Consider the following 27,924-nt stretch of genomic DNA (forward strand, 5'->3'; position numbering starts at 1 on the left):
TGAATTCAGTGAGATTTTATTATGCACCTGTTCAGTTCGTGGGAACAATACAGAAGGATGGGAGGCACAGGGAGGGCGGAGATGCTTCTCAGTGACGCAGTCTCTGAACCTCGGGGCACAGCTGCCACCTCGGATGCCCGCCTGGCCCCAGGGACGGCAGGAGGGGTGAGGGTGGAGGCAGGTGGGCCAGCTCTGGGTCTGCAACCCCCCAGCGCAGGGAACCCGGGCTTGTAGTGCACAGGGTGAACCTGGGATTCTCACTCCACCACCCAGGACAGCGTCCCGGGGCAACAACTCCTGATTCCTAGGCGCCCTGCACGGCTTTCGGTCAGTAAGTGGGAGGTGGCCTCCCAATACGGAGGGACATTAGGAAATGCACAGCCTCTTTGTAGGTAGGGGTCAGTTCTGTTACGCCCCAGTTGTTTCCTACTTATGACTCAATTTTACACATAAAATAAGTAAGTGGAGCGATGCTTTTAGGCAAGTGTGTGAAGTGGGTGAGTTGCTATGCTCACCACCAGTGACAGAACCTCGGATGAGGGCACAGGCAGATGGGTGCACGTGTCTGGCTTCTATTTGTAATTTCCATGCTCTTAGCCTTAAGACTTTTTGGGTTTTCTCCCCTTTCCTGGCGGATCAGTAAAAAGGCCAACTTTTTAGAAATGAAAAGCCCCAAAGGTTTATTTATCGTTGAGGGTCTGACCGAAGGGTGTTCTCGCACTTCTTGCTCCTAGGCAAGGGGTGCATCTACACAGGCACGGAGCTTAACTACAGGACCTTTTAGCTCTTTCGCGGGGTCTGGGGGCGTGGTATCTGCATGTGACGATGAAGTACCTGGTGGGGGACAGGACCGGACATACAAATGACACAGAACACCTGCCTGGTTGCTGGTCTTAGTTGCTCACGATCCAGAACATCAGGACCGTCCCTGCTGCCTGAGGCTCCCCTACCAGCTGTCACTCCCAGGTCACCATCAGGGCTGCAGACTTTCCAGGCTATTGTGCCCAGGCGCTGGGGCCTGAAATCTGAGAACTGGGAAGGACAGCACAGCAGGACCACCTAGTGGCAGGGGGTGAACTGTGGGTGCAACCACCACAAGTCGTAGGGTCCTAACCCCAGGACCCCAGAATGTCTGCGTGACCTTATGTGCAAACAAAACCATGGCAGCTGTCGTTGGTGGACGTGGGAACACTCTGGGCTCAGAAGCAGAGGCCTTAGGGTTGGTGTCCTCACAAAAAAAGGAAATTTGGAGACAGGTACACAACACCATGTGAAGGTAGCACAGACGGGGTGACACTTCCACAAGTCTTGCGGTGTCACCAATGCCAGCGAGCACCAGCTGGAGGGAACAGGACACAGGTCCTCCGTCCTGCGACACTCGGATCTGGGGCTTTGCCTCCAAAACGGAGACCATGCCTGTCCATGGTTCTACGCCATGGGCCCCAGTAAAGGAAAACAATCGGCAGGTGAGCCCAAGTTCCCTGCCCGCCTCGCCCAGGTGACACTGAGGGCCCAGCTCCCCATTTCTGGACGCGGTGGGTGGGACAGGCACTCAAGTGCCTTGCACACGACGATGACCACACTCCCAACCCACGACCTTTTACCAAGAGCCTTATCAAGGGCCTTCAGGGTGTGGAGAAACCGCATTTTGGGGAGGGCGTGCCACACAGCTTAAAACATGGGCTCTGCTTCGTGAGCTTCTGTTTCCCCATAAGCTGACAGCACCGCGAAAAAGAGGGCAGGAGGTCCCTGCGCAGCCCATGTGGCTCCTGATAATGCTGGGCTGTCCCCACGGCCACCCAGACTTCCCAGGACAGGGCAGGCTCCACCCCCATGCGACCCCGGCCTTCCCACTGTCACACAAGCGCAGTAATTTCCAAACCTCAGTGGGGAGGGGAGGATGTGGGTCGGGGATTCATGGAGTGTTGGCAAGGGACACACGGACACACGGCAGGGACGACCCAGTCCTTCCCTCTCAGAACACTGGAGGGGGTCCTTGAAGAGCCCGGACGGCGTTAGGATCACAGCCGGTGGTGACAAGCCCTCCCTGCTTTTTGGCACAGCAGAGACAACAAATGCTCAGTAGGCCGCTATCTCGTTTCTACCTGAGAGCAAAGGGCAGGAGAGGCGATTCTGTCCAGAGGGGGTGGAGGTGGCGGGAGGGGTCCGGGGCCTCGGGACAGGTCAGTACCGAGCAGCTGGAGGAACGCGCGCCCGCCAACGGGCCCCTCAGTAGGAGTTCAGAGCCTGCTTGGACCGGCGTTTCATGTGCAGACGCTGGTGGCGGAGGAGGTCACAGTTCTGCGAGAAGCTCTTGACGCAGTAGCGGCACTGAAAGGGCCGGGCCCTGTCCTCGCCATGCGCACTGCTGCGGTGGCGCGCCAGGTGGTCTGGCCGCTGGAAGGCCTTGCCACACTCGCAGCACTGGACGTTGAGCTCGGCTGCGCCCTGGGCCAGCAGGACGCCTGGGCCCGCGCCCCCGGAGCCCATGGCCGCCCCGGAGCCTCCGAGCTCTTTCCCCCGGTCCCTGCGCAGGTGTGTGCGCCTGTGCGACAGCAGGTGGGAGTTGAGACGGAAGCTCTTCCCACACGCACCACAGCGGTAGGGCTTCTGCGCCTCGTGGATCTCCAGGTGTCCATCCAGGTCCTCGCTGTCACTGAACAGCTCGCCGCACACCGAGCACTCGTGCGGCTTCTCCCGCTCCCTGCGGCTCCGCAGGTGCCGGATGAAGTTGACCCTCCAGCGGAAGATCTTCCCGCAGTTTGGACAGATGTAGGACTTTTTGGAGGAGGACGTCGGCATCTCGCTGCCAGCCTCAGCGCCACTCCGACGGGACGTGGGGAGGCCGTGCTGCTTCTCTGTGGGTCCTGGTGACCCGTCCGTGCAGTAGGGGCCGAGCTGGGAGTCCTCATCCCCAGAACTGGACAGGATGATCTCGATGGTTACCTCCTCATCCAGGCCGTTCTCAGGGGTCAGTGCGTCACCTCCGGCTGCGGGAAAGCCATGGGCAAGGTCAGCAGTGCAGGGCCAGCTCCAGCCCGGCTGGGATTCCTTCCCACTCAGCCCCAAGACCCTCCCCTTATTCTTCTCCACTGCTGAGAGCCCTATTACTTATCAGTGTTACCTTCTGGCCGTGGATGTGCATCGGGGGCGTTAAGAACTTCAGGAGAGAGAAAGACCCTAGAGACCCTGTATCCCATGAAGGCAGCAGCAGGATGGTGCCCGCGACCAGGCGACGTGCAAGTGAATGCTCCAGGGGCTTCATGACCCTTCTGATACCGACAGCCCCATCTGCTCTGGACAGAACTGGGTGACCTCTTACTTGCCACACGAGCAAACCTGGGTGACACATGCCAGGCTCAGGGCCGTACAGGGAGGTAGCGTCACTGTGCCAATGTCCCCACCACCCAGGCCACCTGTCCCCAGGGCCATCTGTCCTTAGGGTCACCGGTCTCCAGTGCCACCTGTCCTCTGGACCACCTGTCCTTCTGAGACCCACCCTCCAGCTGACAGGGCTGGTGGCCAGTAGCTCTGGACTTTATGACCCAGTGTGAAGCCGACTTGATGAATCCCGCGTCTGCTCCTAGAGGTGGGGGGATTGTGCAGTGCCTGGCAAGAGGCTCCAGCCCACCACCCACACCCAGGGCTCCCCCCAGTCCCAACTGTTGTGAAATGCGAGACGCAGGTCCAGAATGGGCAGCGGCGCTGGCAGAGGCCTGGTTCTGGATTCAATCCCCGGAGGGAGGAGAAGTCGTGAGGTTAGCAGAGCCGAGGGCGGGCAGACCAGGGGCCGTGGGGAGCATGGGGAACCTTGTTCCCCAGAGGATGGCAGACAGGGCCGCACACAGCATGCAGCGGGGGTGGGAAGACACCAGGATCCCTGGAAAGTCCCGTTTCATCCACAGTGGAGTGGGCAGGGGCGTTCTGGAGAGAACACCGGGGGTCCGGGTGAGCGTCAAGGACCAGGTGTGAGGGCTATGATCTGCTCAGGGAACCACACTAGGCCGTCCAGGGGCACTGGTGGAGGGTGTGCCTGTCGGACGTCCTGACCAGAGCTACCCGAGGGCCAGTGCTGAGCCCAAATTGTGTGGCGCAGGGATGCTGCTGGTGCCATGAATCCTCCAGAGTGGGAGGAGCTGGGGGAGGCAGTCAGCCCACTCGGCCAGGCCAGCAGAGCCACTGGGCCCTTCCTCATGTACAGAAGACAGAGCATAGAGGCTGCTGGAGGGGGCGACGGGGTGCAGAGGCCGCCAGGGGAGGGACGGGGCTGCCGCAGTGTTCACAAGCCCATGGTGATAGCACCCTGGGCCCGCTGTTATGCTCTGGCCTCTTGGTGTCACGATTTGCCCTGGAGATGCCACACTTGCTTGGAAACCACCCGCCTTTCTTTTCCCCAGTCTCTCCCTCTGGGGATGAGGTGGAGAGACCAGTGCATGCTTGGAGCTATAGGGGGACATGCCTGGGGTCCCACCAAACCCTGAGCCACAGGACATCTGGGTGGGATGTGTTGTGGGGCAGATGCTGGAAGAGATGCAGGGATGTCTGGGGAGAGTGGGGGTGTGGCCTGCAAAGGGCACGTGAACTGTGGGGAGCTGAGGGCGGAATGCGGCAAGCTCAGAGGAGTCCAAGGCCCGGTCCTGTGTGAGTGACTGTGTGGGCGAGGTCACCTGAGCAGGCCCTCCTCCAGCAGGTGTCCTTGTGACACGATACCAAGGCACACATGACCTGACACAGCCATCCAGGCCACGCACCCCCACCCCCCAAGCCATGTGGTCTCAAAGTTCCTGGGAAATCTGTCTGTTGCCTAGGCCTCACAGCCTCTGCTGTTTTGTTAGGGTGGCCGCAGGGTGATGTCCATCATGCCCAGGAAGTCGGCGGAAACAGACGGGACCTTCTAGGAGGCAGGGACAAGTGACCCCAGAGTTGTGTGTCATCAACACACTGGTGCGAAGAGACCCTCAGAGATGAGATGGGGTTGCGAGGGCGACAGGGGAGCAAGTCAGGGAATGCGGGGCCTTAGGATTTCTGTAGGGAAACTAGGGCCAAGTGTGGGTCCACGTGCTATTAATGTGAATTCATCCCCAATGCCCAGAGCACTTGGCCGCCGTGACGCGGACGTGTGCTCTAGGGGAAGAACAGAGACGCCAGAGCGCGTGTGTGTGGGAACGAATCTCCGCGAGGGCAGCAGAGGTGCACAAGAGCCAAGAAATACAAGTCCAGGCATCGTATGAAATGCAGCCTCACGGTGCTGGAATGGGGAGGCTTTCCTACGAGATAATAAGCCCTAGAAGGACATGATGAATATATTTATATTTTTAAAACATGTGTGTGTGGGAACATGCGCTGGGAGACACGTAAGGTTTTAAAAAGAGGGAGGAGTTACGTGCAAAGACATAAGAGGCAAGAGACTGGGGCGCAGGACCTTGAGTTCCTGGGAGGTTCCCAGAGGGACCTGCTGTGGCTTGGGGACATGGGAGCCCTGATCCTGATGTTACGGTATTGAGCGGTGGGGCCTGAAGAGGTCGCGGGGTCTCCACACAGCCGTGGAGGAGCCCCTGCAGGAGCATGGGGACCCAGGGGTGCGCCAGCAGGCGCAAGGACAGGCATGTGCACGCCCCCGTGGAATGACACACGGATAGCCCCACATCCACTGCCCCCTGAGCTCTGGGGTTGGCAATTCCCGAGCTCCAGAATCCTGGCAGAGAAATGTCGCCTTCCTGTACCAGCAGAGCCGCCGCCGCCTGCACCTAGGTCGGGTGGGTCATCTGCTTGCTGTGTACTGAGCTCACATGGACCGTCCACAGCACAGTGTCCCATGTATGGACGAGGCAACGTGCACCAACACAGCGAGTCACCCCGGGGCGGCAGTACCAGGTCGGGACCGGGAGCATCCCCATGTGCACATGGTGGGTGTGGTGCCTGCTGTAACCTCAGAGGCCAAGGCCAGCAAGGTGCTTGGAAACCCAGCATCTGCCCCTGTTCTCTGACAACCCCAGCATCCTGCACTTCCCAGATTATGTGCAGGGCCTGGTGCCGGGAGCAGGGCTGATGACGCCCCGCCGTGTCCATCTTCTGATGGTGCGGAAGGGGCCGTACACAGGGGTGCAGGCGGGAGTCGACGAGGATGCTCAGTGCCGTAGTGGGTACTGCTCAGGCTGTGCCCACTGAGCACGCAGGTGCAGGCTGTCACAGGGACGCCTGCAGGGAGGGGGCCACGGAAATACCCCAGACCACACGCACCTTGCCTCCACCAGGCCTCATGGGCCAAAGTGACCACGCGTTATTCAGTCCCCACAGCCGAGGGAACCTACCCCCAGAGCATGGTGGTTCACGTGCGAAGCAGCAGCCACCAGGATGGCTATTTGACTGTGTGGACTGCGGCTGCCCAGTGGACAGGTGGAGCACCCCTCATGTCTGATACCCACACACCCGGCCTTCCAGCTCCTACCTGCCCACAGCAGCACCGGAGCCCCCCTTCCACACGCTCAGGTTGGCACGGAGGGGGTGTCCTTGCCTGAGGGGTCCTGGCACAGTCATCAGGGCACACAGCTGATAACCCAAGGGAGCAGTAGGCAAGACCTCATGGGCGCTGGGATAACCCCGCGCGCGCGCACACACGCGCGCGCACACACACACACACACACACCCATGCCCTCCGGTACCTGGGCAGGTGCTCTGACCCAGGGCCATCTGCTGGCAGGTCTGGAACTCTGGCACCTGGAGCTCGTCTCGTTTCCGTCTTTCTTCTACCTGGAATGGCTGAAGACTCGGAAAGTCTTTCCAGAAAAGAAAATGGAAAAATCGATTTGCCTTGCTCTGCCCTGCCAGGCTGCAGTCTGAATAGCCCTGGGCTCATGTTCCAGGTGGAGGCCATAACTCCATGAACGAGGCCAACCCCGTGACATGGTGCGGAAGGTGGTGACTGTGGATCCCGCCCATTGGGTCCCAACCCCTGTGGCCGCTCCAGCCTCCTGTGTCTGAGTCCTGCACCCCACACGCAGCCACAGAGCCTGTGGGGCACAGGACCTGCAGGCCTGTTCTGGGGTGGGGGGCACTGGTGTGCTCCCTGCCAGCTTCACAGGCTCAGGGGGCAGGGGCTGTGGGGTGTGGCTGATAGCGCACACCTCACTTCCTGAAGGAGCGGAGCTTGCAAGGCGTTGGGGCCCGGGGTCTGCAGAAGTGAGCTCGGCTGACACGGAGCCTGGGGCAGGGAGCAGCGGGGAGGATGCCTGCCCTGAGCCCCACGAGGCCCTGCTCCTCTCCATGCCTCAGTGTCCTCACAAACCCCCACCTGCCTTCTGGGGAGTACGTGGCCTCAATCAGGCAGGGCCGCCTGGTCAGCCTGAGCCCAGTGCTGCTTACAGCACAGAGGGCGGATCCTGTCGCATCCTAGTCTCTGGTGAGGGCAGTGCTGTGCACCACCACCATCACCACCCCCCACCCACAACCGCATCCCCAGGGAAAACTGCAATCCCGTTTTCTGTCTGGCAAGAGATGTCGGAGCCCGAGAATGCAGGGGCGACATGGGGCTGCAGACAGGGCAGGGCGTGGAGAGCGTACTTACCCAAGTAAGAAGCCTGGGCCACATCCTTCCCCTGGGGGTCCTGAAACTCAGGGACCTGGGGCTCACTGTCCTCCCCCTGGGAAAGTGCCAGCTGGGTGGCCGAGTCACCTGTTTGCAGATGGGGGACACACGTCCATCAGCCACGTGCTGCTCCAGGAACCAGGGCTGGGGGCCAGGAACTCACACAGGTCGGCAGGGGCTGGGGCCAGCAGGTGGGGCCGGGGTACCTCCCGCAGGACTCCCCAGGAACCAGGCACTCGCCAGCCAGGCCAGCCTGAACCACATGTGGTTGATCTGTGAGGTGCCCCTGGGGTGGGGGTGAACATCAATGTGACACTGGCTCCCTGGTCTCAGGACAGAGGATGGAAGTCTTACTTGGAGGCAGTGAGACACCACAGTCCTCCCCAATGATGAACTCTCCATAGAAGCCCGTCTGAGCAGGATCTAGAAGGGACCAGTCCTCTTGTGAGAAGCAGAAGATCATGTCCTCGAAGGGCGACAGGCGGCTCTGAAAGCACAGCACAGTGGGGACGCCTCAGGGCAGAGCCAGCCAGGGCTGGGGTGGAGGGGGTAGGGAGGAGGGTTGTGGTGCAGAGGGGACACTAGCCACAGGACAGAGCGGGGAGGCTCCCCGGTTCTAGCATGAGATCCGCCTCACACACTGCAGGGTGCCCCATGGGGCGGCCAGGGACACGCAGGCATGGGCCCTCCTACTGCTGCTCAGGTGGTGGGCACCCACATGTCCTGGGGGGCCAACAGGGAGCCTATACGTGTTGTCCACGCCTACCGGCAGCCAGGCTGTCAAGCGCCCCACTGCGGTGAGGGAAGGCAAACACCTCCTGCACTGGGAGCACCCCCCGCATGAGGGCTGAAGGGGACTCTTTTCTCACACTTGGGAGTCATGGGCCATGGGAATGTGTTGAAGTTCATTTTAACTTGAAACATGATGGTATTTGCATATAATTACAGGATCCCACAAAAATAAAGAAGTCATCCGCAAATGGACAGTAACATGACAGAAGGATTCATGGTAACAATAAATGTCATTTAAAAATTATTCCTTTTGGGCACCTGGGTGGCTCAGTGGTTGAGTGTCTGCTTTCAGCTCAGGTCGTGATCCCGGGATCCTGGGATCAAGTCCCACATCAGGCACCCTGCACAGAACCTGCTTCTCCCTCTGCCTATGTCTCTGCTTCTCTCTCTGGGTCTCTCATGAATAAATAAATAAAATCTTAAAAAAATTATTCCTTTTGTTTGTAATAACCTGGAACCTTGTAACTCAGACAAAATTTGGGAGAACTAAAGTGTGGAAGAGCTGCCGGTGCAGCTGATACTTGTCTGGGCATGTGAGTGAGGACGTGTATCAGGAGTGTCACGATGGACACAGACATTTGCACAAATTGTCCATGTACAGCTTTCACTGGATGTCAGCTGATAATGGTTGTATTTCTCCACAAAGTGTTCCCATTACAAAGGATTTAAAGTAAAATTCCATCTTGAGTTAACCAAATAGTAAGACATTTGTATAATATACATCGGTTTTAGAAAAAGAGTTCATGGTATTTTAAACAAACGTCCTTGCATCTGCCTCATTGCCTCCATTTCTGGAAGATTCCTTGTCAGGGCCGTGTGGTTGCCTCCAACCTGGGGTGACCCTGCTCTCCATGAACCTTCTTGGGGTTTACTGGCCAACCTGCTTTTGTCTACTTCGAAATGCTTATTTTCTTTGTCTATTTTTCTATTTTCTCATGGGTCTTTTTTTTTTTTTTTTAATTTTTGCTTAAAAAAAATCAGAACAAAACAAAACCAAAAAAACCCTTAACTGAAAGGGGGAAACAATGGCTTTCAGAAAATAAAAATAAAGACCATGTAAAAAAAATAACGGGCTCAGGGAAACACTGAGTATGTAACGAAAGAGTGTGGATGAAAGTTGGACAAATGGGAACGAACTAGGCCGTCCATGGAAGGAAGGCCCGTGACCCTTGGAACCTTCTAGACCATCAACAAAAAGCCACAGAGCCAAAAAAGAAAATATATGACAGAAAGTCCATCTTGACTATGAAAAAATGTCTAACAAACTGTATCAGTGTCCTCAGTTTGATGATGCTTGGGAAAGACGAGTGAGATCTCATTATGACTCTGTGAGCATCATCACTATGGGCCAGAGGCCGCTCCTGGGCACTGGATGCCGTCCTTTCACCCCTGTCTACGAGCCCGCAGTCCGGGGTCACCCCCACCCCCCGATCTCATTGTCTCATATCAGACCGGGTCACCCCACTTTCAGAGGACCCTGGCCCCAGGACTGTCCTCTGATTGTCTGGGGACTTCTGGGGACTTTCCAAGCCCTGGGGCCTGATGACCTGGCATGCAGGGGAGTCCTGCCCACAAGGTTGAGGGGTATCCCTGCCTGCCCTTCCCTCTCCTCCTCCTCCCCGCGGCCCCAGTTCTCCCCAGGGTGGTCTGGGGTCTGCGGGCGAGCAGGTAGGCTGCAGGCACCTAAGGGGTCAGGACCCCTTGTCCCTGGCCTTCTGCTCACCCCCCAAGGACTCAGTTCCCAGACTGAGCAGCAGCAGGGCCAGGGTGAGCCTGTGGAGGCCTGGGAGCCAGCTCCCCCACACTCCTGTCTGTTCCGTAGGTCCTACAGCCACCCACCCGCAATCATATTCCTCCTCTGACGTGTGCAGTGCAGGACACTTTCCTGGAAACAAACCTGCTTCTGGCTCTTGGGACCCTTTCCTTTCCTGGGGTCCCTGCCTTCCATCCCAGTTCCCCTATCACTGCTCCTCTCTCTCTTAGGGGTTCGTGCACGGGTCTCATCTAGGATCTAACAAGTCCACAAACGGATGATGGTGCTACTGGGGGTCCAGCCCAGGCCATCAGGCAGTTGCTGCCCCCGATCCCAGGGGCCTGGCCACCAGGGAACACCCCCAGGCTCAGGCTTGCGCAGGGATGGCGCAACCCACCCATCCAGCAGGGGGTGGGGCCAACACCCCTACCCAGATGCCATAGTCCTGTTGCTGTGCACCTGTCAGGGAAACGCAGAGGCTGCTTGCAGGCAGCCCTCTGTAGCCCTGGAAGCCTGAGTAAGGTTGGAGGGCCTCCATGGCCACAGGCTGGGTGCTGAGGCCCTGAGGTGGCCCACCCCAGTCGCGGCGACATGCCATCACACACAGGTACTACACAGGGAGGTTCACGAAGTTCCCACGTGGCCTCACCTTCCCCAAGTGGCAGCTGCCCCCCCCCCACCTCCCGGCGCACCATGTCCGCTCCACGGTCCAGCCCACAGCCCCCTTGCATCCCCTTTATGACGCTTTCACTGTCACCTCAGTGTAGAGGGCAAAATTCCCAGAACCCCAAAATGGGGAATCCGCTGGAATCTTCTGGGAAGGTCTTATACCGACGAGTGACCTTAACAAGGCTGCTGGCCAGCCTGACACAGAAATCAACTGCATTCCTATTCTGCTCTATACAAGTAACTGGATGAAGAAATTTAAAAGAGGATCAGAGCACTTATGACAACATCACCACCCTCCAGATTTGAGGAACGCGCATACAAACTACGCGTGTCACCTGCACACACGAAGGACTCACCAGGTTTGTGGGCTGCGTGCCACTTAGATGTCTGCACATCCCAAGACAGAGACCTATGTCAGCCCCACACAATCCCTGTGCACAAGACCGCAAGGCACTAATTCTGGAAGCTGTACAGGCAAGAAAAGCACTTAAGAGCATCTGAAGGGATTGTGAAAACAAAGAATGAAACGGCCACACTGAGCCCCGCACACCTCGCTACACTTGGAGCAGTGCTGTATCGGAGCCGACAGGGCAAATCAGCCAAGGTTTAGCCTGACACTCACACACACAGGGGTGGTTTTCGACAAAGGCACCAAGTCGGAAAAGCAGAATCTTTTCGCTGAGTTGTGACTAACAAGGAAATATCAACACAGGAAAATATAACCCTGCGCCTGATGCCAAACCGAAAAAGACAAGTAGGAACGAATCAAAGAACTAAATGCAAAAATCCACATTCCAGAACATTCTTTGCGACGCTGGAGCAGACAAAAGTTTGTTAGGACATAAAAAGCATAAATGTCAAAAGGAAAAAATATTAAGATAAACTGGACGTCATGAAAATGAAAGATGATCGACCTTCCAAAGACCTCATTAAAGCAGCAAGCCGGGAGTGCTCAATGGCAGAGCGCACTTCAGGAGCGTATTGGACGAATGGGGGACGGTGAGCAGTTCCTAAAGTACAGTTGGACGGGCGCCTGGCTGGCTCAGGCAGAGCGGGTGGCTCCTGAGGTCACAGCCACGAGTTCCAGTCCCGCACTGGGTGTCGCACAATCCTGCAGATGGGGGACATCTGGGCCGCAGAGGACACAGGAAACGACCCCCACACACCCTTCCCCTGCCAGGAGGGAATGCAAACTAAACTGTTAATGAGGTACTTACTTCAATGGCCAAACTTTTACTTTTTCAAAGAAAATGAGAATCCCAGGAAATGGGGGAGGTGTGGCGATGGCTCTCCCGCCCTGGGGAGGAGCCTGAGTGGTACTAGGCAGGGATCTGCTGTCTCTCCTGGGACAGATCCCACGCTTACGCCCAATTTCACTCCTAGGTCATTACCCAAGACAAACAGAAACACAGATGCACACAAATGCGCATAAGTGCCACAAATTTCCTTCAGAACAGCCAAAACAGCAGGGACCCAAATGCCCTTGGACGGTGACCTGGCTGTACTTGCTGTGGGCAATGAAGAGGGACACCTGCTGATGCGGGCACCAGGGTGGTGCCTGGGTTGTGGGCTGCGGGTGAGAAGAGCCGTCACTGTAACATCCATTTAAGTGAAATCCCAGGAGAGAAGCTCACATTCAGGCCCACAGAGGGAGGGCCGGGTGAGGGAGCTCCAGGGGATGCAGATGCCCCTGCCCGGGGCCATCATTACATGTGTGCACACACGTGTCACTCTCCTAGCCTGACTCTTTTTTTTGTTTTTTTGTTAATTCAACCATACTTTTAAAAAAAATCTTTTGTTTTTTATTGGTGTTCAATTTGTCAACATATAGAATAACACCCAGTGCTCATCCCGTCAAGGGCCTACCTCAGTGCCCGCCACCCAGTCACCCCCACCCCCCGCCCTCCTCCCCTCCCACCATCCCTAGTTCGTTTCCCAGAGTTAGGAGTCTCTCATGTTCTGTCTCCCTTTCTGATATTTCCCACACATTTCTTCTCCCTTCCCTTATATTCCCTTTCACTATTATTTATATTCCCCAAATGAATGAGACCATATAATGTTTGTCCTTCTCCGACTGACTTACTTCACTCAGCATAATACCCTCCAGTTCCATCCACATTGAATCAAATGGTGGGTATTTGTCGTTTCTAATAGCTGAGGAATATTCCATTGTATACATAAACCACATCTTCTTTATCCATTCATCTTTCGATGGACACCGAGGCTCCTTCCACAGTTTTAGCCTGACTCTTAAATAGGTGTACTGTATACAAATTACAGCTCAGAATTAGATTTTTTTTAAAGTAGGTGCCATGGCCCGTGTAGGGCTCAACATGGGGCTTGAACTCACGACCCTAATTTCAAGACCTGAGCTGAGATCGAGTTGGACGCTTACCCGACTGAGCTGCCCAGGCGCCCCCAAAATCGGATTTCAAAAAGTACAAACACCGACAGCATCCTCAAGCACCACCCTGGTGAGGATGAATAGTGCAGACACACAAGAACCAAGAGCGTGGAACCATCACGTGGACACCAACCCCAGCAGTCAGGTGGACACCACACAGCAGGTGTCCTGCTTGTCACAGGGACATCAACCCCAAGCAAGGCCCAGTGAGGCCCGGGAAGGCCCACGGGGACACGCGGACACGAGGGATGAGCCTGGATGCACATCGCCTCTGGAGGAAACCCCCAGCACGTAACACATGCACCCTGCTTCCATAAGCAGCTGCCTGAGGTGTGAATGGAGGTGAAGGGGTGTGTAGGCTGCAGAGGTTCGGGGGGAACAACGGGGCCAGGGTGACCCTGCAGCATGTGCATCCCGATCCTGCAATCTATCCCACGTAAGATGCTTGCTGCAAAACAGACGTCAGAAACATCTGCAGTCGAGCTGGGAGTTTGGACAGGGGGGAGCTCCTGGTCTCTCACATGCACACGGGAGCCACCGAGCTGCAGCACAGATGCCCACCACCTCCGTAGGGGACTCCCAGGAAGAGGCTGTGTGGGGCCGCCTGTCCTCTCAGCACAGAGAGGCCCTGGGCTTGCAGGATGGCTTCCTGTGTGTCCCTACGGGGGTTGGCACACCATCCCCACACATGCTGCGTGGCACAAGGACAGTGTGGCCAGAACACAAGGTCACCGAGAAGGCTGTCAACCCTCCCTCTCGTCTGTGCACCTGTGTCCTCCTGGAGTTGCGCCCCCACGCCTCCCCTGGCCAGACAGGAGAGCAGCCCTCAGCCCCAGAGGCCACCGCTCCTCTTGGCCCCGAGACAACGTAGTTGACTGAGCAGCCCAGCGCCCCACCGCCCTCCAGACGTGTCTGCTGTCACACAGCTGCCAACCCCAGAAGCTTCCGCCCCTCTCCTGTCATCATGCTTCTCCATGAACGCGCTGCCCATGGGGACAGGGTACGTCCACCCACAGGTCTGACTGTTGCGTGGGGGTTGCAGGCCGTTTCCATGGGGCCCCCACAAGAGCACGAAGCACGTTGTTTATTCATGCGCACTGGCCTGCGGTCGGGTCACCGGGCTGCGCCCCAGGCGGAGACCCAGCAGAGTGGGGGAAGATGCTTTCTCCCCAGTCTAGTCACGTGAAAAGACTCTAAGTGCCAGCGCAGCTGAAACGGCAAAGGACTCAGAGCCTCCAGACGGCCGTGGATTGCAGGTTCTGGACAGAAAGATGGACCGGATTACAGAGAGATGTCTGGGTTTCTTCCCCTCCACCCCTGGACAGGTGAGGGCCCAAACCTGGAAGAGGGGGCTCGCAACGTCTGGGATGCACACACGAGCCCCGGGGCCGGCTGCGGGGGTCCTGCTCCACCCGCCATGCACAGTGTGACACGGCCACAGAGTGAGATGCCAGGGGATTCCGAGTCACAGGGATCACGCTTCCTGCTGGGCAGCTGCGCTCCCCACGGACCCTGCTCCCCATGGACCCTGCGCGTGATCCCAGCAGTGGACAAACAAGGGGTGCAGAAAAGTCTGGAAGCCACTTGACGGACACCCAGAGACCCGCTCAGGAAACTGGGACTGTGTGCCTCTCCTTATGGGTTTTCAGAGACTCCTGCATCCTTCTCAAACACACAGCACACATATGTTCTGCTAACTCATGTAAGAACAACGGAGATCCCGGGCCGTGGATTCAGGAAACACCCACGTGACCTGGGAGGGGGACCAGCATTACCAAGTCCTAATTTCGCTATAGTCCGCAGGAGCTAGTGCGAGTTTAGCCATCCACCCTCACCAGCCCACGCCGGGTGGTTTGGGGTCGGTTGGGCGGGCAGCCAGGGCTTCCATCCCTTCAGCCCTGCCCAGGGAGCAGCCTCCCACGGAAGCGCAAGGGGACCCCGTGCAGGCCTGGCCCCTACCCTCATTTGCAGGGTCACGATATGCTGACCCAGCTGGCTGCTGCTGGACCACGGTCAAGAGGAGAAAACCCTGCTGGACAGGCTTCACGGGGACTCGGGTCTCATGACATCAAGTGAAAATTCCGTATTTTGGTAGAAAACCACATGCTACACAAAGAACTGGAAAGATCTGAAAGTGAATGAAAATGGGAAACACATCATAAGAAGTACCTGGAATCCTGAGCACTCGGTGACGTGCTCCGCAGCAGAGCGGAGGGGACGCAGGATAGACCCTGCCAACCATGAGGACAGAGCAACCGCCGCAAGCAATACGAGTGGGGGAGAGAGAGCAGACGGAGACATGAGCAGACATGAGCTGACAAAAGCAGACGGAGATGTGAGGAGTGCACCTAGCAGCAGCGGACACTCCACAGTGGCATGTGCAGAGCCCTACCGTGCACACAGGCAGCTCAGAGGGGATGGGTGACATGCAACCTCGGGCTTCCCAAGCCTGCAAATGCACGCAGGCCCTGGAGCCGAGAGCATGGGGGGCCCACACAGCTCACCTGGAAAAATCCGTGCCATGCCCTGGACAGAGCCTGTGAGCACCGAGTACCCTGCCAGTCCCCAGGAAACATGGACTCCATCCCCATGGGGGCGAGGTCGGCTTAGCCGAAGACGAGGACGCACGGAGCCACACGGAGGCCCAGCCCACAGACCCCAGGTGCTGACCACAGCAGCCACTTGGGCCCCCAATGCAGGAGACACCTCGGGAATGAAGGGGACAAGGCCAGCTCAGGCACATCGTCAGTGCACCTGATGGGAAGGCCGTGGGAGCCTGGGAGGGCAAGCAGGACATGTGGGGGGTGCTCATGCTGGCCACCTACAAGGTGACGGTGACTGTTGAGCCGCACCCGCACCTTAACACCCGCAGGAGCTGTTGTGTGTTTGCAGGAACTGCTCCAATCAGTGTGCGAACAGGAGGGAGCAGAGGGCCGTGGTCAGGTCTATACCTAATGGGACACCCAGGGCATTGCCTCCGCAGCTGCCCTGAGGGATACAGGACGTGGTACCCGGGGCATCACCTCCATGGCACCTCTGACAAGGTCTCTCATTCTTTGCTCAGCCTCCTGAATCTCCTGGTGCCATCTGTGCATCTCTGAATAAACCTAGGTTTACCCAGAACACTGACCTGTCCGTCCAACTGCACCTGCGAAGCCCTGGTGTCCCACCGGTTCCTCACCGATGTGCTCCCTGAGGTGAAGTTATTTCCCTGGTCCCTTGGCCTGTCTTTAGGGAGAACCCCCTGAGGTGATTTAGCCAGAGCCCAGTCCCATCCCTGATGTTTTCTCATACTCGTGTTCTGTCTGCTGACCCCTGTCCCTCGGCTATGCAGTGGAGCTCCATCTCTCTCCTCCCCTGCAAAGTTTCTGAGGTGCTACCCAAATCCCCGGCAACAGCCCTGAATACAGTCTGCCTTAACAGCATCAGCAAGTGTTTCTGAATACTTTCATAAAGTTACAGTAAATTAAGATGGAATTCTACAGAATGCTTCAGTGGCCCACAGGAAAGCAAGAAAAAAATCAGAAACAAGGAACAGAACAGGGAAAAAGACACATCAATAATTACATGAAAATGGGGGCACCTGGGTGGCTCAGCCAGTTAAGCATCTGACTTTTGAATTTTGCTCAGGTCATGATCTCAGGTCCAGGGTTGGCTCTGTACTCAGCAGGGAGTCTGCTGGAGAGTCTCTCCTTCTGCCAAGAGTGTGGGGAGGGGCACTGAGCATGGAGCCAGACTCGGGGCTCTATCCCATCAACCCTAGATCACAACCGGAGCCGAAACCAAGAGCTGGATGCTTCACCAACTGTGACACTGAGGTACCACAGAAGTGAGGGTTTGTTTTTTTTTCACGATTTTATTTATTTGAGCGAGGGTAAGGGAGAAGCAAAGTCCCTGCTGATCAGGGAGCCTGACATGGGACTCGATCCCAGGACCCTGAGATCATGACCTGAGCTGAAGGCAGAGGCTTAATCCCCTGAACCATGCAGGTGCCCCAGGAGTGAGTTTGAGATAGCACATAGCTAGGTCAGGTTTCTTTCTTTTTTTTTTTTTGGGGGGGGGGGGGTCAGGTTTCTTAATCCACTCTGCCGATTGCAGTGTTTTAACTGATGAATGTGGGGCGCCTGGCTGGCTCAGTCCTAAGGGCATGCAACTCCTGATCTCAGGGTCCTGAGTTCAAGCTCTGTGTGTGATGTAGAGTTTACTTGAAAAAAAAAAATTAAGTGATGCCTTTAAATCATTTATATTTTAATGTGATCACTTTTTTTTTAAGATTTTATTTATTTATTCATGAGAGACACAGAGAGAGAGGCAGAGACATAGGCAGAGACAGAAGTGGGCTCCATGCAGGGAGCCCAACATAGGACTCGATCCCGGGACTCCAGGATCACACCCTGGGCTGAAGGCGGCGCTAAACCACCGAACCACCCGGGCTGCCCTTATCATTTCTTTTTAAAGATTTACTTATTTATGACAGAGAGAGAGAGAGAGAGAGAGAGAGAGAGAAAGAGAGAGAGGGAGAGAACACAGGCAGAGTCTACTTGGGGTTTTCTCCCTCTCCCTCTGTCCACCCCCGACCCTGCCCCCAGCTCACACTCTTTCAAATACATAAATAAATCTTAAAAAAAAAAAAAAAAAAAAAGGAAAAGCAACTCAGTTCAAACATAATGGTACAGGCAAGCTAAAGGAAAAAAGATGGGAAATACACATTATACAACCACTGATCAAAGGGAAGAGGAGCAGATATGTTAAGACCAGATATACTTGACTTTAAAGCAAAGAAAATTATTAGAGATGGACATTATATAATAAGAGGCCCTGCAATCCTCTGTGTGTACTAGCCAAACCAGAAGCTGGAAACAGGAAGCAGGAACTCCTGCAGCTGGAGACCTCGACACCTGACTCTCAACAAGTGACACAAAATAAGCAGGAACAGAACGACTGGACAGCAGCACAGCCTGCAGGTTCCCATCAACATCTCTGGGCCTCCCAACTGCCAGCAGCAGTGTGGATGCGGTTTCCAATGCACACATACCCACACTGAGACAGACCACAGCTGTCTTGCCCCATCCTGGAAGGAGGGGAGACATTCCCCATAAGGAGGAAGAGCTGAAGTCATACACCACGTGTTCTCAGACCACAGTGGAATCAAACCGGAAATCAGTGGTAGGAAATAACAGGAAAATCTCCAAGCCTTTGGAAATTCAACACCCCATTTTAAAATAACGATTGGGTCAAAGAAGGCTCAAGGGAAATGGAAAAATACAGTGAAATAAGTGAAAGTAAAGCTACATCATATTGCAGTCTGTGGGACACAGCTAAAGCAGTTCTCAGAGGCACATTTATAGCTCGGAAATGTTTATATTAAAATGCCTACGTGTGCGGGGAAGTCTCAAATCAATAATCGAAGCGCCTACCTCAAGAGCCAAGAAAGGGAATAGCAAAATACACCCAGAGCACGCAGGAAGAAGAAAACAGTAAAGACAGGGCAGAAATCAATGAAACTGAAAGCAAAAGAGAAAAAAAAAATCAATGAAACAATGAATTAGTTCTTTGAAAAGCCCAGTAACATTGAAAACATCCAAGACTGACAGAGAAGGCGCCCACTTCCAGTGTCAGAGCTGAAGCAGGGTATCACACACCCTGCCAATACGCAGCGGGGATAGAGATGAACAACGATGATGTCCTGGAAGGAGCCCACAGTCTGAGGAGCGCTCGCCAACAGCAGCCAACCGCAGGCAGCGCCAGCTGGGCCACCACGGAGGACTCGGCTCTGTAATCAACACCACGTCCCCCCACCCCACCACATCTCCAGTCTTCCCGTTCCACTACCAATTCTACCACCCAGCCAAAGAATCAAACCAATCATAAGCCATCTCTGTCAGAAAATGGGAGGGGACATCAGGAGCCCAGCATCAATCGCCCTGATAGTTAGTGACAGACTGTGAAGATCAGTATCTATCCCAGGAGTACAATACAGAAACCCTTAACGAGGGGGCACCTCTGTCCCTGAAGCATCTGCCTACGGCTCAGGTCATGATCCCAGCGTCCCAGGATCCAGTCCTGCATCCAGATCCCTGCTCAGCGGGGAGTCCGCTCCTCCCTCTGAGCCGCCCCCCACTCATGTTTGCTCTTTCTGAAATAAATAAAATCTTTAAAAACAAATTAATAATAAATAAATAAATAAATATAACAAAACATGTACAGAAGCTGTATGCTGAGAAGTACACAGTTCTGATGAAAAAAATCAAGGGAGAAATACGTAAATGCGGGGTACCTTTGGCCAGCTCCATTAGGGAGCGTGACTCTTGATCTTGAGGTTGTGGGTTCGAGCCCCATGTGTGGCGTAGAGAATTACTTAAATAAAAAGGTAAAAGATCTTTAAAAAAAAACAAAAAGAAAGAACAGGAGAGAGGCCCAGAGAGAGGTAGGCACATTTGCAGACAGAATGATTCAGGGGCCAAATGTCAGCGCTCCCCAAACCGATAAAAGGGCTTAACAGAACTTCTACTGAAATATCAGGAAGACTTTTTGTAGAAAGGATCAAGCTTATTCTAAAATTTACACAGAAAAGCGGCGGGACTAAATTGATATAATAATTTAAAAAAATAGGATGACAGGAATCCGAGTGCCCACATCCAAGACTCAGGGAGAGACAAGCAGGTGGGGACAGAGTGAAAAGCCCAGGAACAGATCCACAGACAGCATGCAAGTGACTTCTGACCCAGGAGCAAATGCACCTGAAGGAGGAAGGGAGGAGCGTGACCCCCCCAAACGCCCACACAGCGGGTGGAGCAACCTGACAGCCACTGGCAGGCCAGATGCTCCAGCTTCTGCTCCTGCTCCTCCTCCTCCACCAAAGTCCCAGCCCTGAGGCACAAGGCTAGCGCATCCCAGGTCAGGGGTCAAATGCAAGGCTGTGATGTGGAGGGAAAAGCACAGCAGGGAGTCCTTGGGACAGAACCATTACACCAACAAACCTCAATCCTTAAAAGGAAACACTGAGAGCCTGGACCAAATCCAAATTAAAAACTTTCATGCTTCAACTGTAATAAAAAATAAATAAAATAAAATAAAAATAAAGTAAAATCAAATGGATGAAACCTGGGAGGAAAACAAAAAAAAAAAAATGGGAGGTTTTTTGTAAGGGGCTGAGACACCAAGCTCCAGAACAAGGGTGAACAGTCACAAAACACACCCAGTGAAGCACAAACATCTAGGACGTGGAAGGAGCCCTGCAAATAACCATAGAAAAGCAAACCATCCAATTAGGACTCGGGCACAAGTCACGAAGAAGAATCTCATGGAAGAGGATGGACGGGTGGATGCCAGGCAAGCATGTGAGCTGCTGCGCAGGGAAGGACCCCACACACCAAGTGGAGACGGCAGGCCACCCCCAGTGCCAACAGCGGCCAGGACGCAGAGCAGACCTTGCTCACGCTGCACAGGGCAAGGGGGGTCCCATGGCCTCTCTGGAAACACACATGGCTGCTTCTCATGATGCTAACCCCTCAGTCTATAGCCCAGCAACCACAAGCCTGAGCATTCATCCCAGAGCAGCAGCCTCACTCCTGCCACAGCCCACATGCCATGACCCACACCAGCTCTGTGCAGAACGGGCCTGACGGGCCACGAGCCAGAGGTCCTTCCACCGCATGAGCTGTGGAACCCAGACCCGGTGAGGCTCGAAGCATCGATGCCCCAGCTCCCTGACTGGAGAGACTGCAGCTACCCCCTGGTCGGGCAGCTAAGGACAGAGCAGACGTGGGCTCGCCACACAAGGCACAGCGGGATGCTCCTCGGCGGGATGCTCCTCGAGGGCGCATGCATCCCTGTCAGCAGCTGGAGGGGACCTTCTGCGGGAGTTTCCTGAGGCAGGGCTGTTCAGCAGAATGGAGACAAGCCAGCCCTGTCCCTTCCCCACGTGAACATAAGTACACAGAAAGAGCCATACGCCTACCCATGTTCACAGTGGCCAGGATGCCGAAGCAAACCCAGGGCCCGTCGACAAGGGAGTGCACAGGGTGCGTGACACACAGCAGGTGGCAGCGCTCGGCCCCAGGAAGGAGAGCCCATGGGCTGACACACGTGGCTGGAGCTCCAGGCCACCACGCCTGGACACAGCCAGCCCAGGACACAGACGCTATGCAGGTGCAACAGCCACATTCAGAGAAAAGACGGCCCGCGTTGCTGGGGGCAGGTGGACAGGGCCGTTACCTAATAAGTGAGGGGTTTCCACTGGGAGGGTGAGAAAGTTCTGGAAGCAGGGCTGTAGGACAGGGTGAACATACACAATACCACTGGATGCTCAGACACTGCTGTACGTTAAGCATAGTTAAGACGATAAATTTAATGCAATGTGTATTTCACTGCAATTAAAAACCTTAAAAGTTTTTTATTTAAGGTTTTATCTTTTTGTATCTGGGGAGGGGGGGGAAGAGAGCACAGGTGGAAGCAAGGGTGCACAGGGACGGGGACATGCTGACTCTGGGCTAAGCAACCCCAGGACACCGACATCATGACCCGAGCCAAAATGAAGACTCCCAATAGTCAACAGACTGAGCCACCAGAGGCCCCCAAATTTAAAAACTATTAAAACGATTCTGGCACCCTAAGCCCTTGGTGGTGGTGACTTTCAGCAGCCTGAGCGGAAACCCTGTTTGGGGGGAATCCTGTGTGCCCTACGGGAACTCAGGCAGGTCATGGCCCCTTCTGGCCCCTTCTGGCATGTCGTTCGGGTGAAATGTATTGATCTCTACTGTGGGTTTACCCACCCCCCACAGGTCACTGCTGACCTGTTTCATGGGACACCGCAGGGCCAAGCATGCGTGCTGATGCCCCAAACAGGCTACTTCCTTCCTGCCCTATGCCGACCCTGCTCCCAGGCCTCAGTCACATGGAACACATGGTACGGAGGGCAAACCTGGGTCCCTCTGACCATCCTGCACCCGTGAGGCCCACACTTCATGTCACCCACTTTCCCAGGGGACTGCCACATCGTGCGCCAGCCAGCGGGAAGGATCGGAACAATGAAGGGGGCCTGATGAGAAACGGGGAGGCAGGGACGGGCAAGGAGTGGATGGGACCATTCGTCCACTTGAGGACATCTGAGAGGGAGCTGGGCTTGTCCCTGTGCAGCGTCACAAGGAGAGCCCCTGCCTGGTACAGGGGATCTGGGCCTTCTCCCCACGCCCCTGGGCACTTCTGGGACAGTCACCATGACCATGGGGACAGAAGCAAATCCGCTGTGCAGTGCCCTTGACAGCGGGGAGCCCGGGGACACCAAGAGGACAGCGCAGGGGTGGAGGCCACGTGTCCTCCTGCACTGTCACCATCACCGCTGGCACAGATGGCAGCGGCGAGGTTCAGGGGCCCTGGCAACATCACTCACCGAGGGCAGCTGCAGGGCCATCACCTGCTGGGCGTCCCTCAGGTTCGCGTCCAGGAGGCCAGGATCCTGCAGGACTGAAAGAGAGAACCGTGTGTGTCTCCTTCTCCGTGGGCCGACTGTGGGGGACACGTGCACTTACCTGCAGCCCTCATGGATCTCCGACACCTTCAGTGCCTGTGAGGAGGGAGCTTCTGCAGGCAGTGCCCAGGGTCGGGCTGTGTGCGTGTGTGATGCTCATATTTCATTTTAACGTCACCTCCCCAGCATTGCGTCCACTTAGGGCACGCAACCTAGTGGTCTGGCCAGTCTGCGCGCCATTGTGAGCACGTCGGCACTGCAGCATTCCGCCACCTGCCACGGGAGCAGGGGCCGCAGCGCCCCCCAGGTTGGGGAAATACAGGCTCAAGCTCCACGGCATCAAAGTCAAGGTGGTCATCTGTCGGCAATGACCACGGACTCATCAACGTGGACCGCGCGAGTTCAGCATTGCCGAGCTCCCAGAGGGGGATGGCTGTCACTATGGGAGCTCTGGGAGGGGCAGCGGCTGTGCTCGACCCGCCTCCATGCAGGGTTTCCCCCCCTTCCGGCCCAGGAGGGCATCCCTCCTCTGCCCGGAATGTTATCCACAGGAAGCCTTGGGAAGCTCCGCCACCGTCTGTGCGCAGGGAGCACATCCAGGAGGCTGACCCAGGGTCCCGTGTGACATCCCCACCAGAGCGGACATGAGAGGCCCACGTCCCTCACTTTCAGGCCTGGGACAGCAGTGTCCCACACAGTAGGGCAAGACTTGGGCAGGAACCAGCTCAGCCGGCAGCGACAGGTGCGCATCCAATGTGAGGGGGTGCAGGCCAGGGGTCTGTACTCGCGCTCACACCTGCTGCCCTCTGGGCAGTGCCCCAAGCCACTGCCTACCTGACCCACAACACAGAAGAACAGGGACGCCATGCCAACCCTCCGGAAACCTTCCAGGCTCCAGGAAAAGCTGGCTTTTCGGGAAGCTCAGCATGAGCGGGAACTCTGGCTTTTACTGCAGCCTCATCCCAATGAGAAACCCTCGACGCATGTCCCAGATCCTCCCAACATCTGACTCACAACCTGTCCATGTGCTGCTGCTCAGGGAGATACAAGTGCTGGCCCTCCGAACCAAAGCCCAGCCGCGGCCACTGGCATCTCCAGAACTTCACCAGGAGGCGTGTGTCTAGGCTGTGGCAGTGCCCGACGCTCCTCTCCATCTTCCCGAGGACCCTCCCCAGGCTGACCTGGGCCACGTGCAGGCGGCGAGGATGGCTGCTTCCTGCAGGCCTGCGTGATGGGCCTCACGGTGTGCCTCCCACACCCACAAGGTGAGGTTCCAACCCTCGTGGTAGGACCACATATAGAGATAAAGTCTCCCGCGGAGCGGCCACACAGTGGCCCTGCTCCAGGGACCCAGGTCCTTGCAGAAGCGGATCAGGGCACAGACGGACACTCGGGCAGTGAAGACCAGGGTGCAGGCAGTCGGTGACAAGCCCTGCAGAGGAGCCTGGCGAGAGGGTAGCCCTGTCCACACCCTGCAGGACAGGGAGAACACACATTTCTGTTTGGGCTGCACAGTGTCTGTGCTTGGACAGCAGCCCAGCACGCCGACTCTCAAGCAGGAAGCAGATGATGTATGCAGAACTCATGCTAACTTCACATACACAGAAAACTAATATGCTTTTTTTTTTCCCAAACTGAAGCGCTGCCTGTGTTCTGAAGGCCCACGTGTGTGAGTCACACCAAGGCACTCCCGGCTCTTCTTCGGAGATCTAATGATAGGACGCTGGGGCAAGTCCACCCCAACCCACCCTCACACCTTAGAGGAGACGGCCTTCACCCCAAGAGCAACACAACCGCCCACGATGGTCACCTGACAAACTCATGGGCAGCTTGGGGTTCCTGCTTTCAGCACTCAGTGGGCATAACCCTTTAACCCTCCAAGAACCCAGTAAGGGTGATGATCACTAGCCGAGGGCACATGGGGCACTGGGGCTTGCGGTGTGCCCTGGGTCACAGCTAGAGGTTCAAGCTGCCAAACCACGGCCCCTGGCCACTGGCACTCTTCCTACAGACAGCCAAATGTGTCTTGGTGATGTTCAGGCCCCGTGCCCTGAAAATGCCACCCTGTTCCCTCCGAGGCAGTTTTAGATTCCCCTGCAACTTTGTAACAAATCCTGAGAGCAGCTGTTTTTTTCAGCTGGGGTGAAAGTGGTTGGGGGCAACAAGACACCCCACTGGGTGAGGGTGCCTGGCTGCTCCCCCCACGGAAGTCAAGGGCCCCCACCAAGCACCCAGCATGGGGCATCCCTGGGCTGGTACCTGGATCCCCGCTGAGCTGGCCTTGCAGTCTGCTTGGGAGCCCAGGGCCCTGTGCCAGCGCCACGGGCTGGGTGTCCTGGCCCTTTGCAAGGTCGCTCTGGGGTTCTGTAGGCAGCCGCTCCTGCTCCTGGTCTGGAGGGCCATCCCCATCATCGATCACCACGGGGTCTTCACAGTGCTTGAGCTGCAACCCCAGAGAGAGCTTTTCAGGGCTAGCTGACCAGGTGGGGGCTGGTGGCTATGCTGGACACTGGCCAAGCACCCTCCCTCCCTGGGCCTGCTGCCCGCAGGAGGCGCAACTAGACCCCGTGCAGGGCTGTGAGGAAGCTTGACAAGACCACACCCTTGGTCAGGCCCGTCAAGGAGGAAACCCACCTTCTCAAGAGATGGACGCCCCAGCATGGGCCTCACTGAGGCCCGGAGCTCTAGCAAACTTTCCTAGCCTGGCCAGGGCACGCAGACACTGCCTCTCCCCTCCCGCCTCCTGGCCCGCCCCGCTCAGCACCCTCCACTCACCCACTGCCAGGGTCTCCCTGGCTCCCGCTCAAGTGCCTCCACAGCAGCCACGGCCTGATCGCCACTCTCAGGCTCCTGGGCCCGCACCCAGCCCTGGATCTCCCGGGGCAGGATGGCCAGGAACTGCTCTAGCACCAGCAACTCCAGGATCTGCTCCTTGGTGTGTCTCTCGGGCCTCAGCCAGCCCCGACACAAGTCCCAGAGGCGGTGCAGGGCCTCCCGGGGGCCCGCTGCCTCCTGGTAGCGGAAGCGGCGGAAGAGGCGGCGGGAGGATTCAGGGCTGGGAAGCTCCCCCTGGGGGCTGGGGTTCTCTCCGGGTGGGCTCCTCATTTTCCTGGGCTCCTCGCTTTCCTTTGGAGCCAAGACTCGGGGGCACAGGGCTGTGGGCATGATGGGGTTTGATGGGGGTCAGCAGCAGAAGACGACCCTATTTCCAAACAAAAATCACTGGCTTCAACGTTCTGGTCTCCTGTGGGAGGTTTTTGGGGGTGCTGATGGGGAGAGTGGTGAAGCCCCCAGACCAGCCCCTGGGAGAAGCTTTGGGATATGTGAGAGGCATCAGCATGCCTGCTCCTTGCACACACAGAGAGGGAAGCATGCCACCACCCCCAACACCATTCCACAGTACAAGCACGTAAGTCCCGGAGCTGGGTGACACACAAGGTGAGGAGTCTGGGGGGAAAGCGCAGGACAGGACACGGGCAGGGCCGTGTGCAGGAGACAGGTGTAATGAAGGCTCTGTGGTACCTTCGGGGGCCAGGGCCTCCTGGGCAGGACCTGAGACGCAGGAGCCCAGGGGGCTGCTATCTTGAGGCTTTGGAGCCAAAGTCGCTGTCCTGGTCCTTGAGACCTTTCCAAGAGGAGCTGGAAAGACAAAGATGCGCATGCCTGGGAGGAGCCTTCTGAGCAGATCCAGGAGCAGAAGTCAACCGTGCTGGTGGCCAGGCCTGAGCAGTGGCGTCCGACCTGGGGAAGGAACCCCAGGCAGCATAGTGGACAGGATGGGATGAAACAGACAAAGAGTGGGGAGAAGCCAAGGCTGCGGCCACACCCTGGGGACCCAGAGAAAGTACCTTCATGTTTAAAAACAGCTCCCTCCCTCACTACAAAGTCTGAGCAGCACACTCTGGGGTCTACTTCGGTCGCCCTGGCCTGCAACCCTGCCGCCACCCTGCAGCCCCCTGTCATCTCCGACCGGGGTAAAGTCCTCTAGGGGCCAAGGTGGGGTGCTGCCATCTGCACCTCCTCGAGGCACACACCCAGGGTGACCTCAGTGGCCAAACGCCACCACTGTGGCCCCAGGGACTCCAGCAAAGTAGAGCAAATGGGGAAAGGCCTCGAAGAGCTGTGGACACCAGTGTGTGCAAGACTCCGACACCCCCATTTCACAGGTGAGCACTGAGGCCAGGTGGGCAACCAGGTAACACAAATCAGGATATGGGCTCGGCAGGCGCCCCCCCCCCGCACGCTGTCTCAGATCACAGCGCGCCTCCCCCGCCGCACACCTGCAGGGCCTCCGAAGCCTGACGCCCGCCCTCGGGCATCAGCCCAGCAGACAACCCGCTAGCCTTTGTCACCCGGCACCGGGCAGAGGCCCAAGGGGTCAACTCACGCCGTTCCTGGGGGCGTTCCGGCAGCGGGCGGGGAGTAGCGCTTCCAGCAGCTCCGGGGGGAGGACGGCCAGGAAGCGGGGGCCACGCTAGGCTAGGCCCGGGCCAGCTGTCCTCGTCCCCTCCCGCTCCCTTCCCGCAGTCTCGCCAGCGCCGCGCTGCTCACCTCACCGCCTGGAAGTCCCGCCCGGCGTCTAACTGGAATCTGTCGTGCTGCAGCGGAAGCGTCCCGCAGCCGCTCCTCATCCTTCCAGCCCGCGCTCGCAGGGGCCCTCCCCGTCCCTGGCTCATCCAAGCACCGCGGCTGCGCCCGGGAGTGGAGCGGTGGGAGCCACGGAGGCGCCTGAAACGCGGCATCTGTGTCACGGTGCGGCCCCGCCCGCGCCGTCCCCGCGTCCCCGCGTCCCCGCGTCCCCGCCGCTGGGCTCCGGGCAGGCGGCCGGGCGCGGGGCGCGGGGCGCGGGGCGCGGGGCCGGGGGACGCCGGGACGCGGAGCGCGCGGGGACGTGGGGCCGGGGCCGGGGCGGGGGCGCAGGGCGGGGGCGCAGGGTGGGGGCGGGGGCCCGGGCCGCTCGGGCCGCACTCACCGCCCAGGCGCGTCCCCGGTGGCGGTGGCGGTGGCGGGGGCGGGGGCGGGGGCGGTGGCGGGGACCGCCGAGCCTGGCCGCCGCGGAGTCCGCCGGACGCGCAGGAAAGGAAGGGCCGGAGAGCTCCGGCTCCCTCCCCTGGGACACTTCCTGCTCCGCTCTAGGACCCGGGAGGTCTCCTCGTCTCAGTGGTTCGCTCCCTCCGCCCCCGGCCGAGGTGTGCGCTGGGGGTGACACCCGACACCCCCGCCCCCGGCGTGGTCCGGCCGGCGCGCCCCGC

The 27,924-nt window shown here is 57.4% G+C and overlaps 1 protein-coding gene across 2 annotated transcripts; it reads right to left on the reverse strand.

Annotated features, from left to right (window-relative positions):
• On the reverse strand, positions 1-27,693 carry ZNF496 (zinc finger protein 496). Of its 2 annotated transcripts, none has more exons than XM_038544090.1 (10): positions 27,645-27,693; positions 27,224-27,400; positions 26,195-26,311; positions 25,448-25,874; positions 24,932-25,115; positions 22,595-22,668; positions 7,940-8,072; positions 7,565-7,672; positions 6,663-6,776; positions 1-2,990 (listed from the first exon to the last, which is right to left on the reverse strand). In XM_038544090.1, the coding sequence occupies exons 4-10, from the start codon at positions 25,835-25,837 to the stop codon at positions 2,230-2,232; spliced, it is 1,764 nt and encodes a 587-aa protein (XP_038400018.1). In that variant the 5' UTR covers positions 25,838-25,874; positions 26,195-26,311; positions 27,224-27,400; positions 27,645-27,693; the 3' UTR covers positions 1-2,229. The 2 variants fall into 2 exon arrangements, with proteins under 2 accessions (XP_038400018.1, XP_038400019.1); XM_038544091.1 differs by having other exon boundaries at positions 26,195-26,413.
• Between the last annotated feature and the right edge of the window lie 231 nt (positions 27,694-27,924).

This window comes from Canis lupus, chromosome 8, assembly GCF_011100685.1.
Source record: "Canis lupus familiaris isolate Mischka breed German Shepherd chromosome 8, alternate assembly UU_Cfam_GSD_1.0, whole genome shotgun sequence".
NCBI lineage: Eukaryota > Metazoa > Chordata > Mammalia > Carnivora > Canidae > Canis > Canis lupus.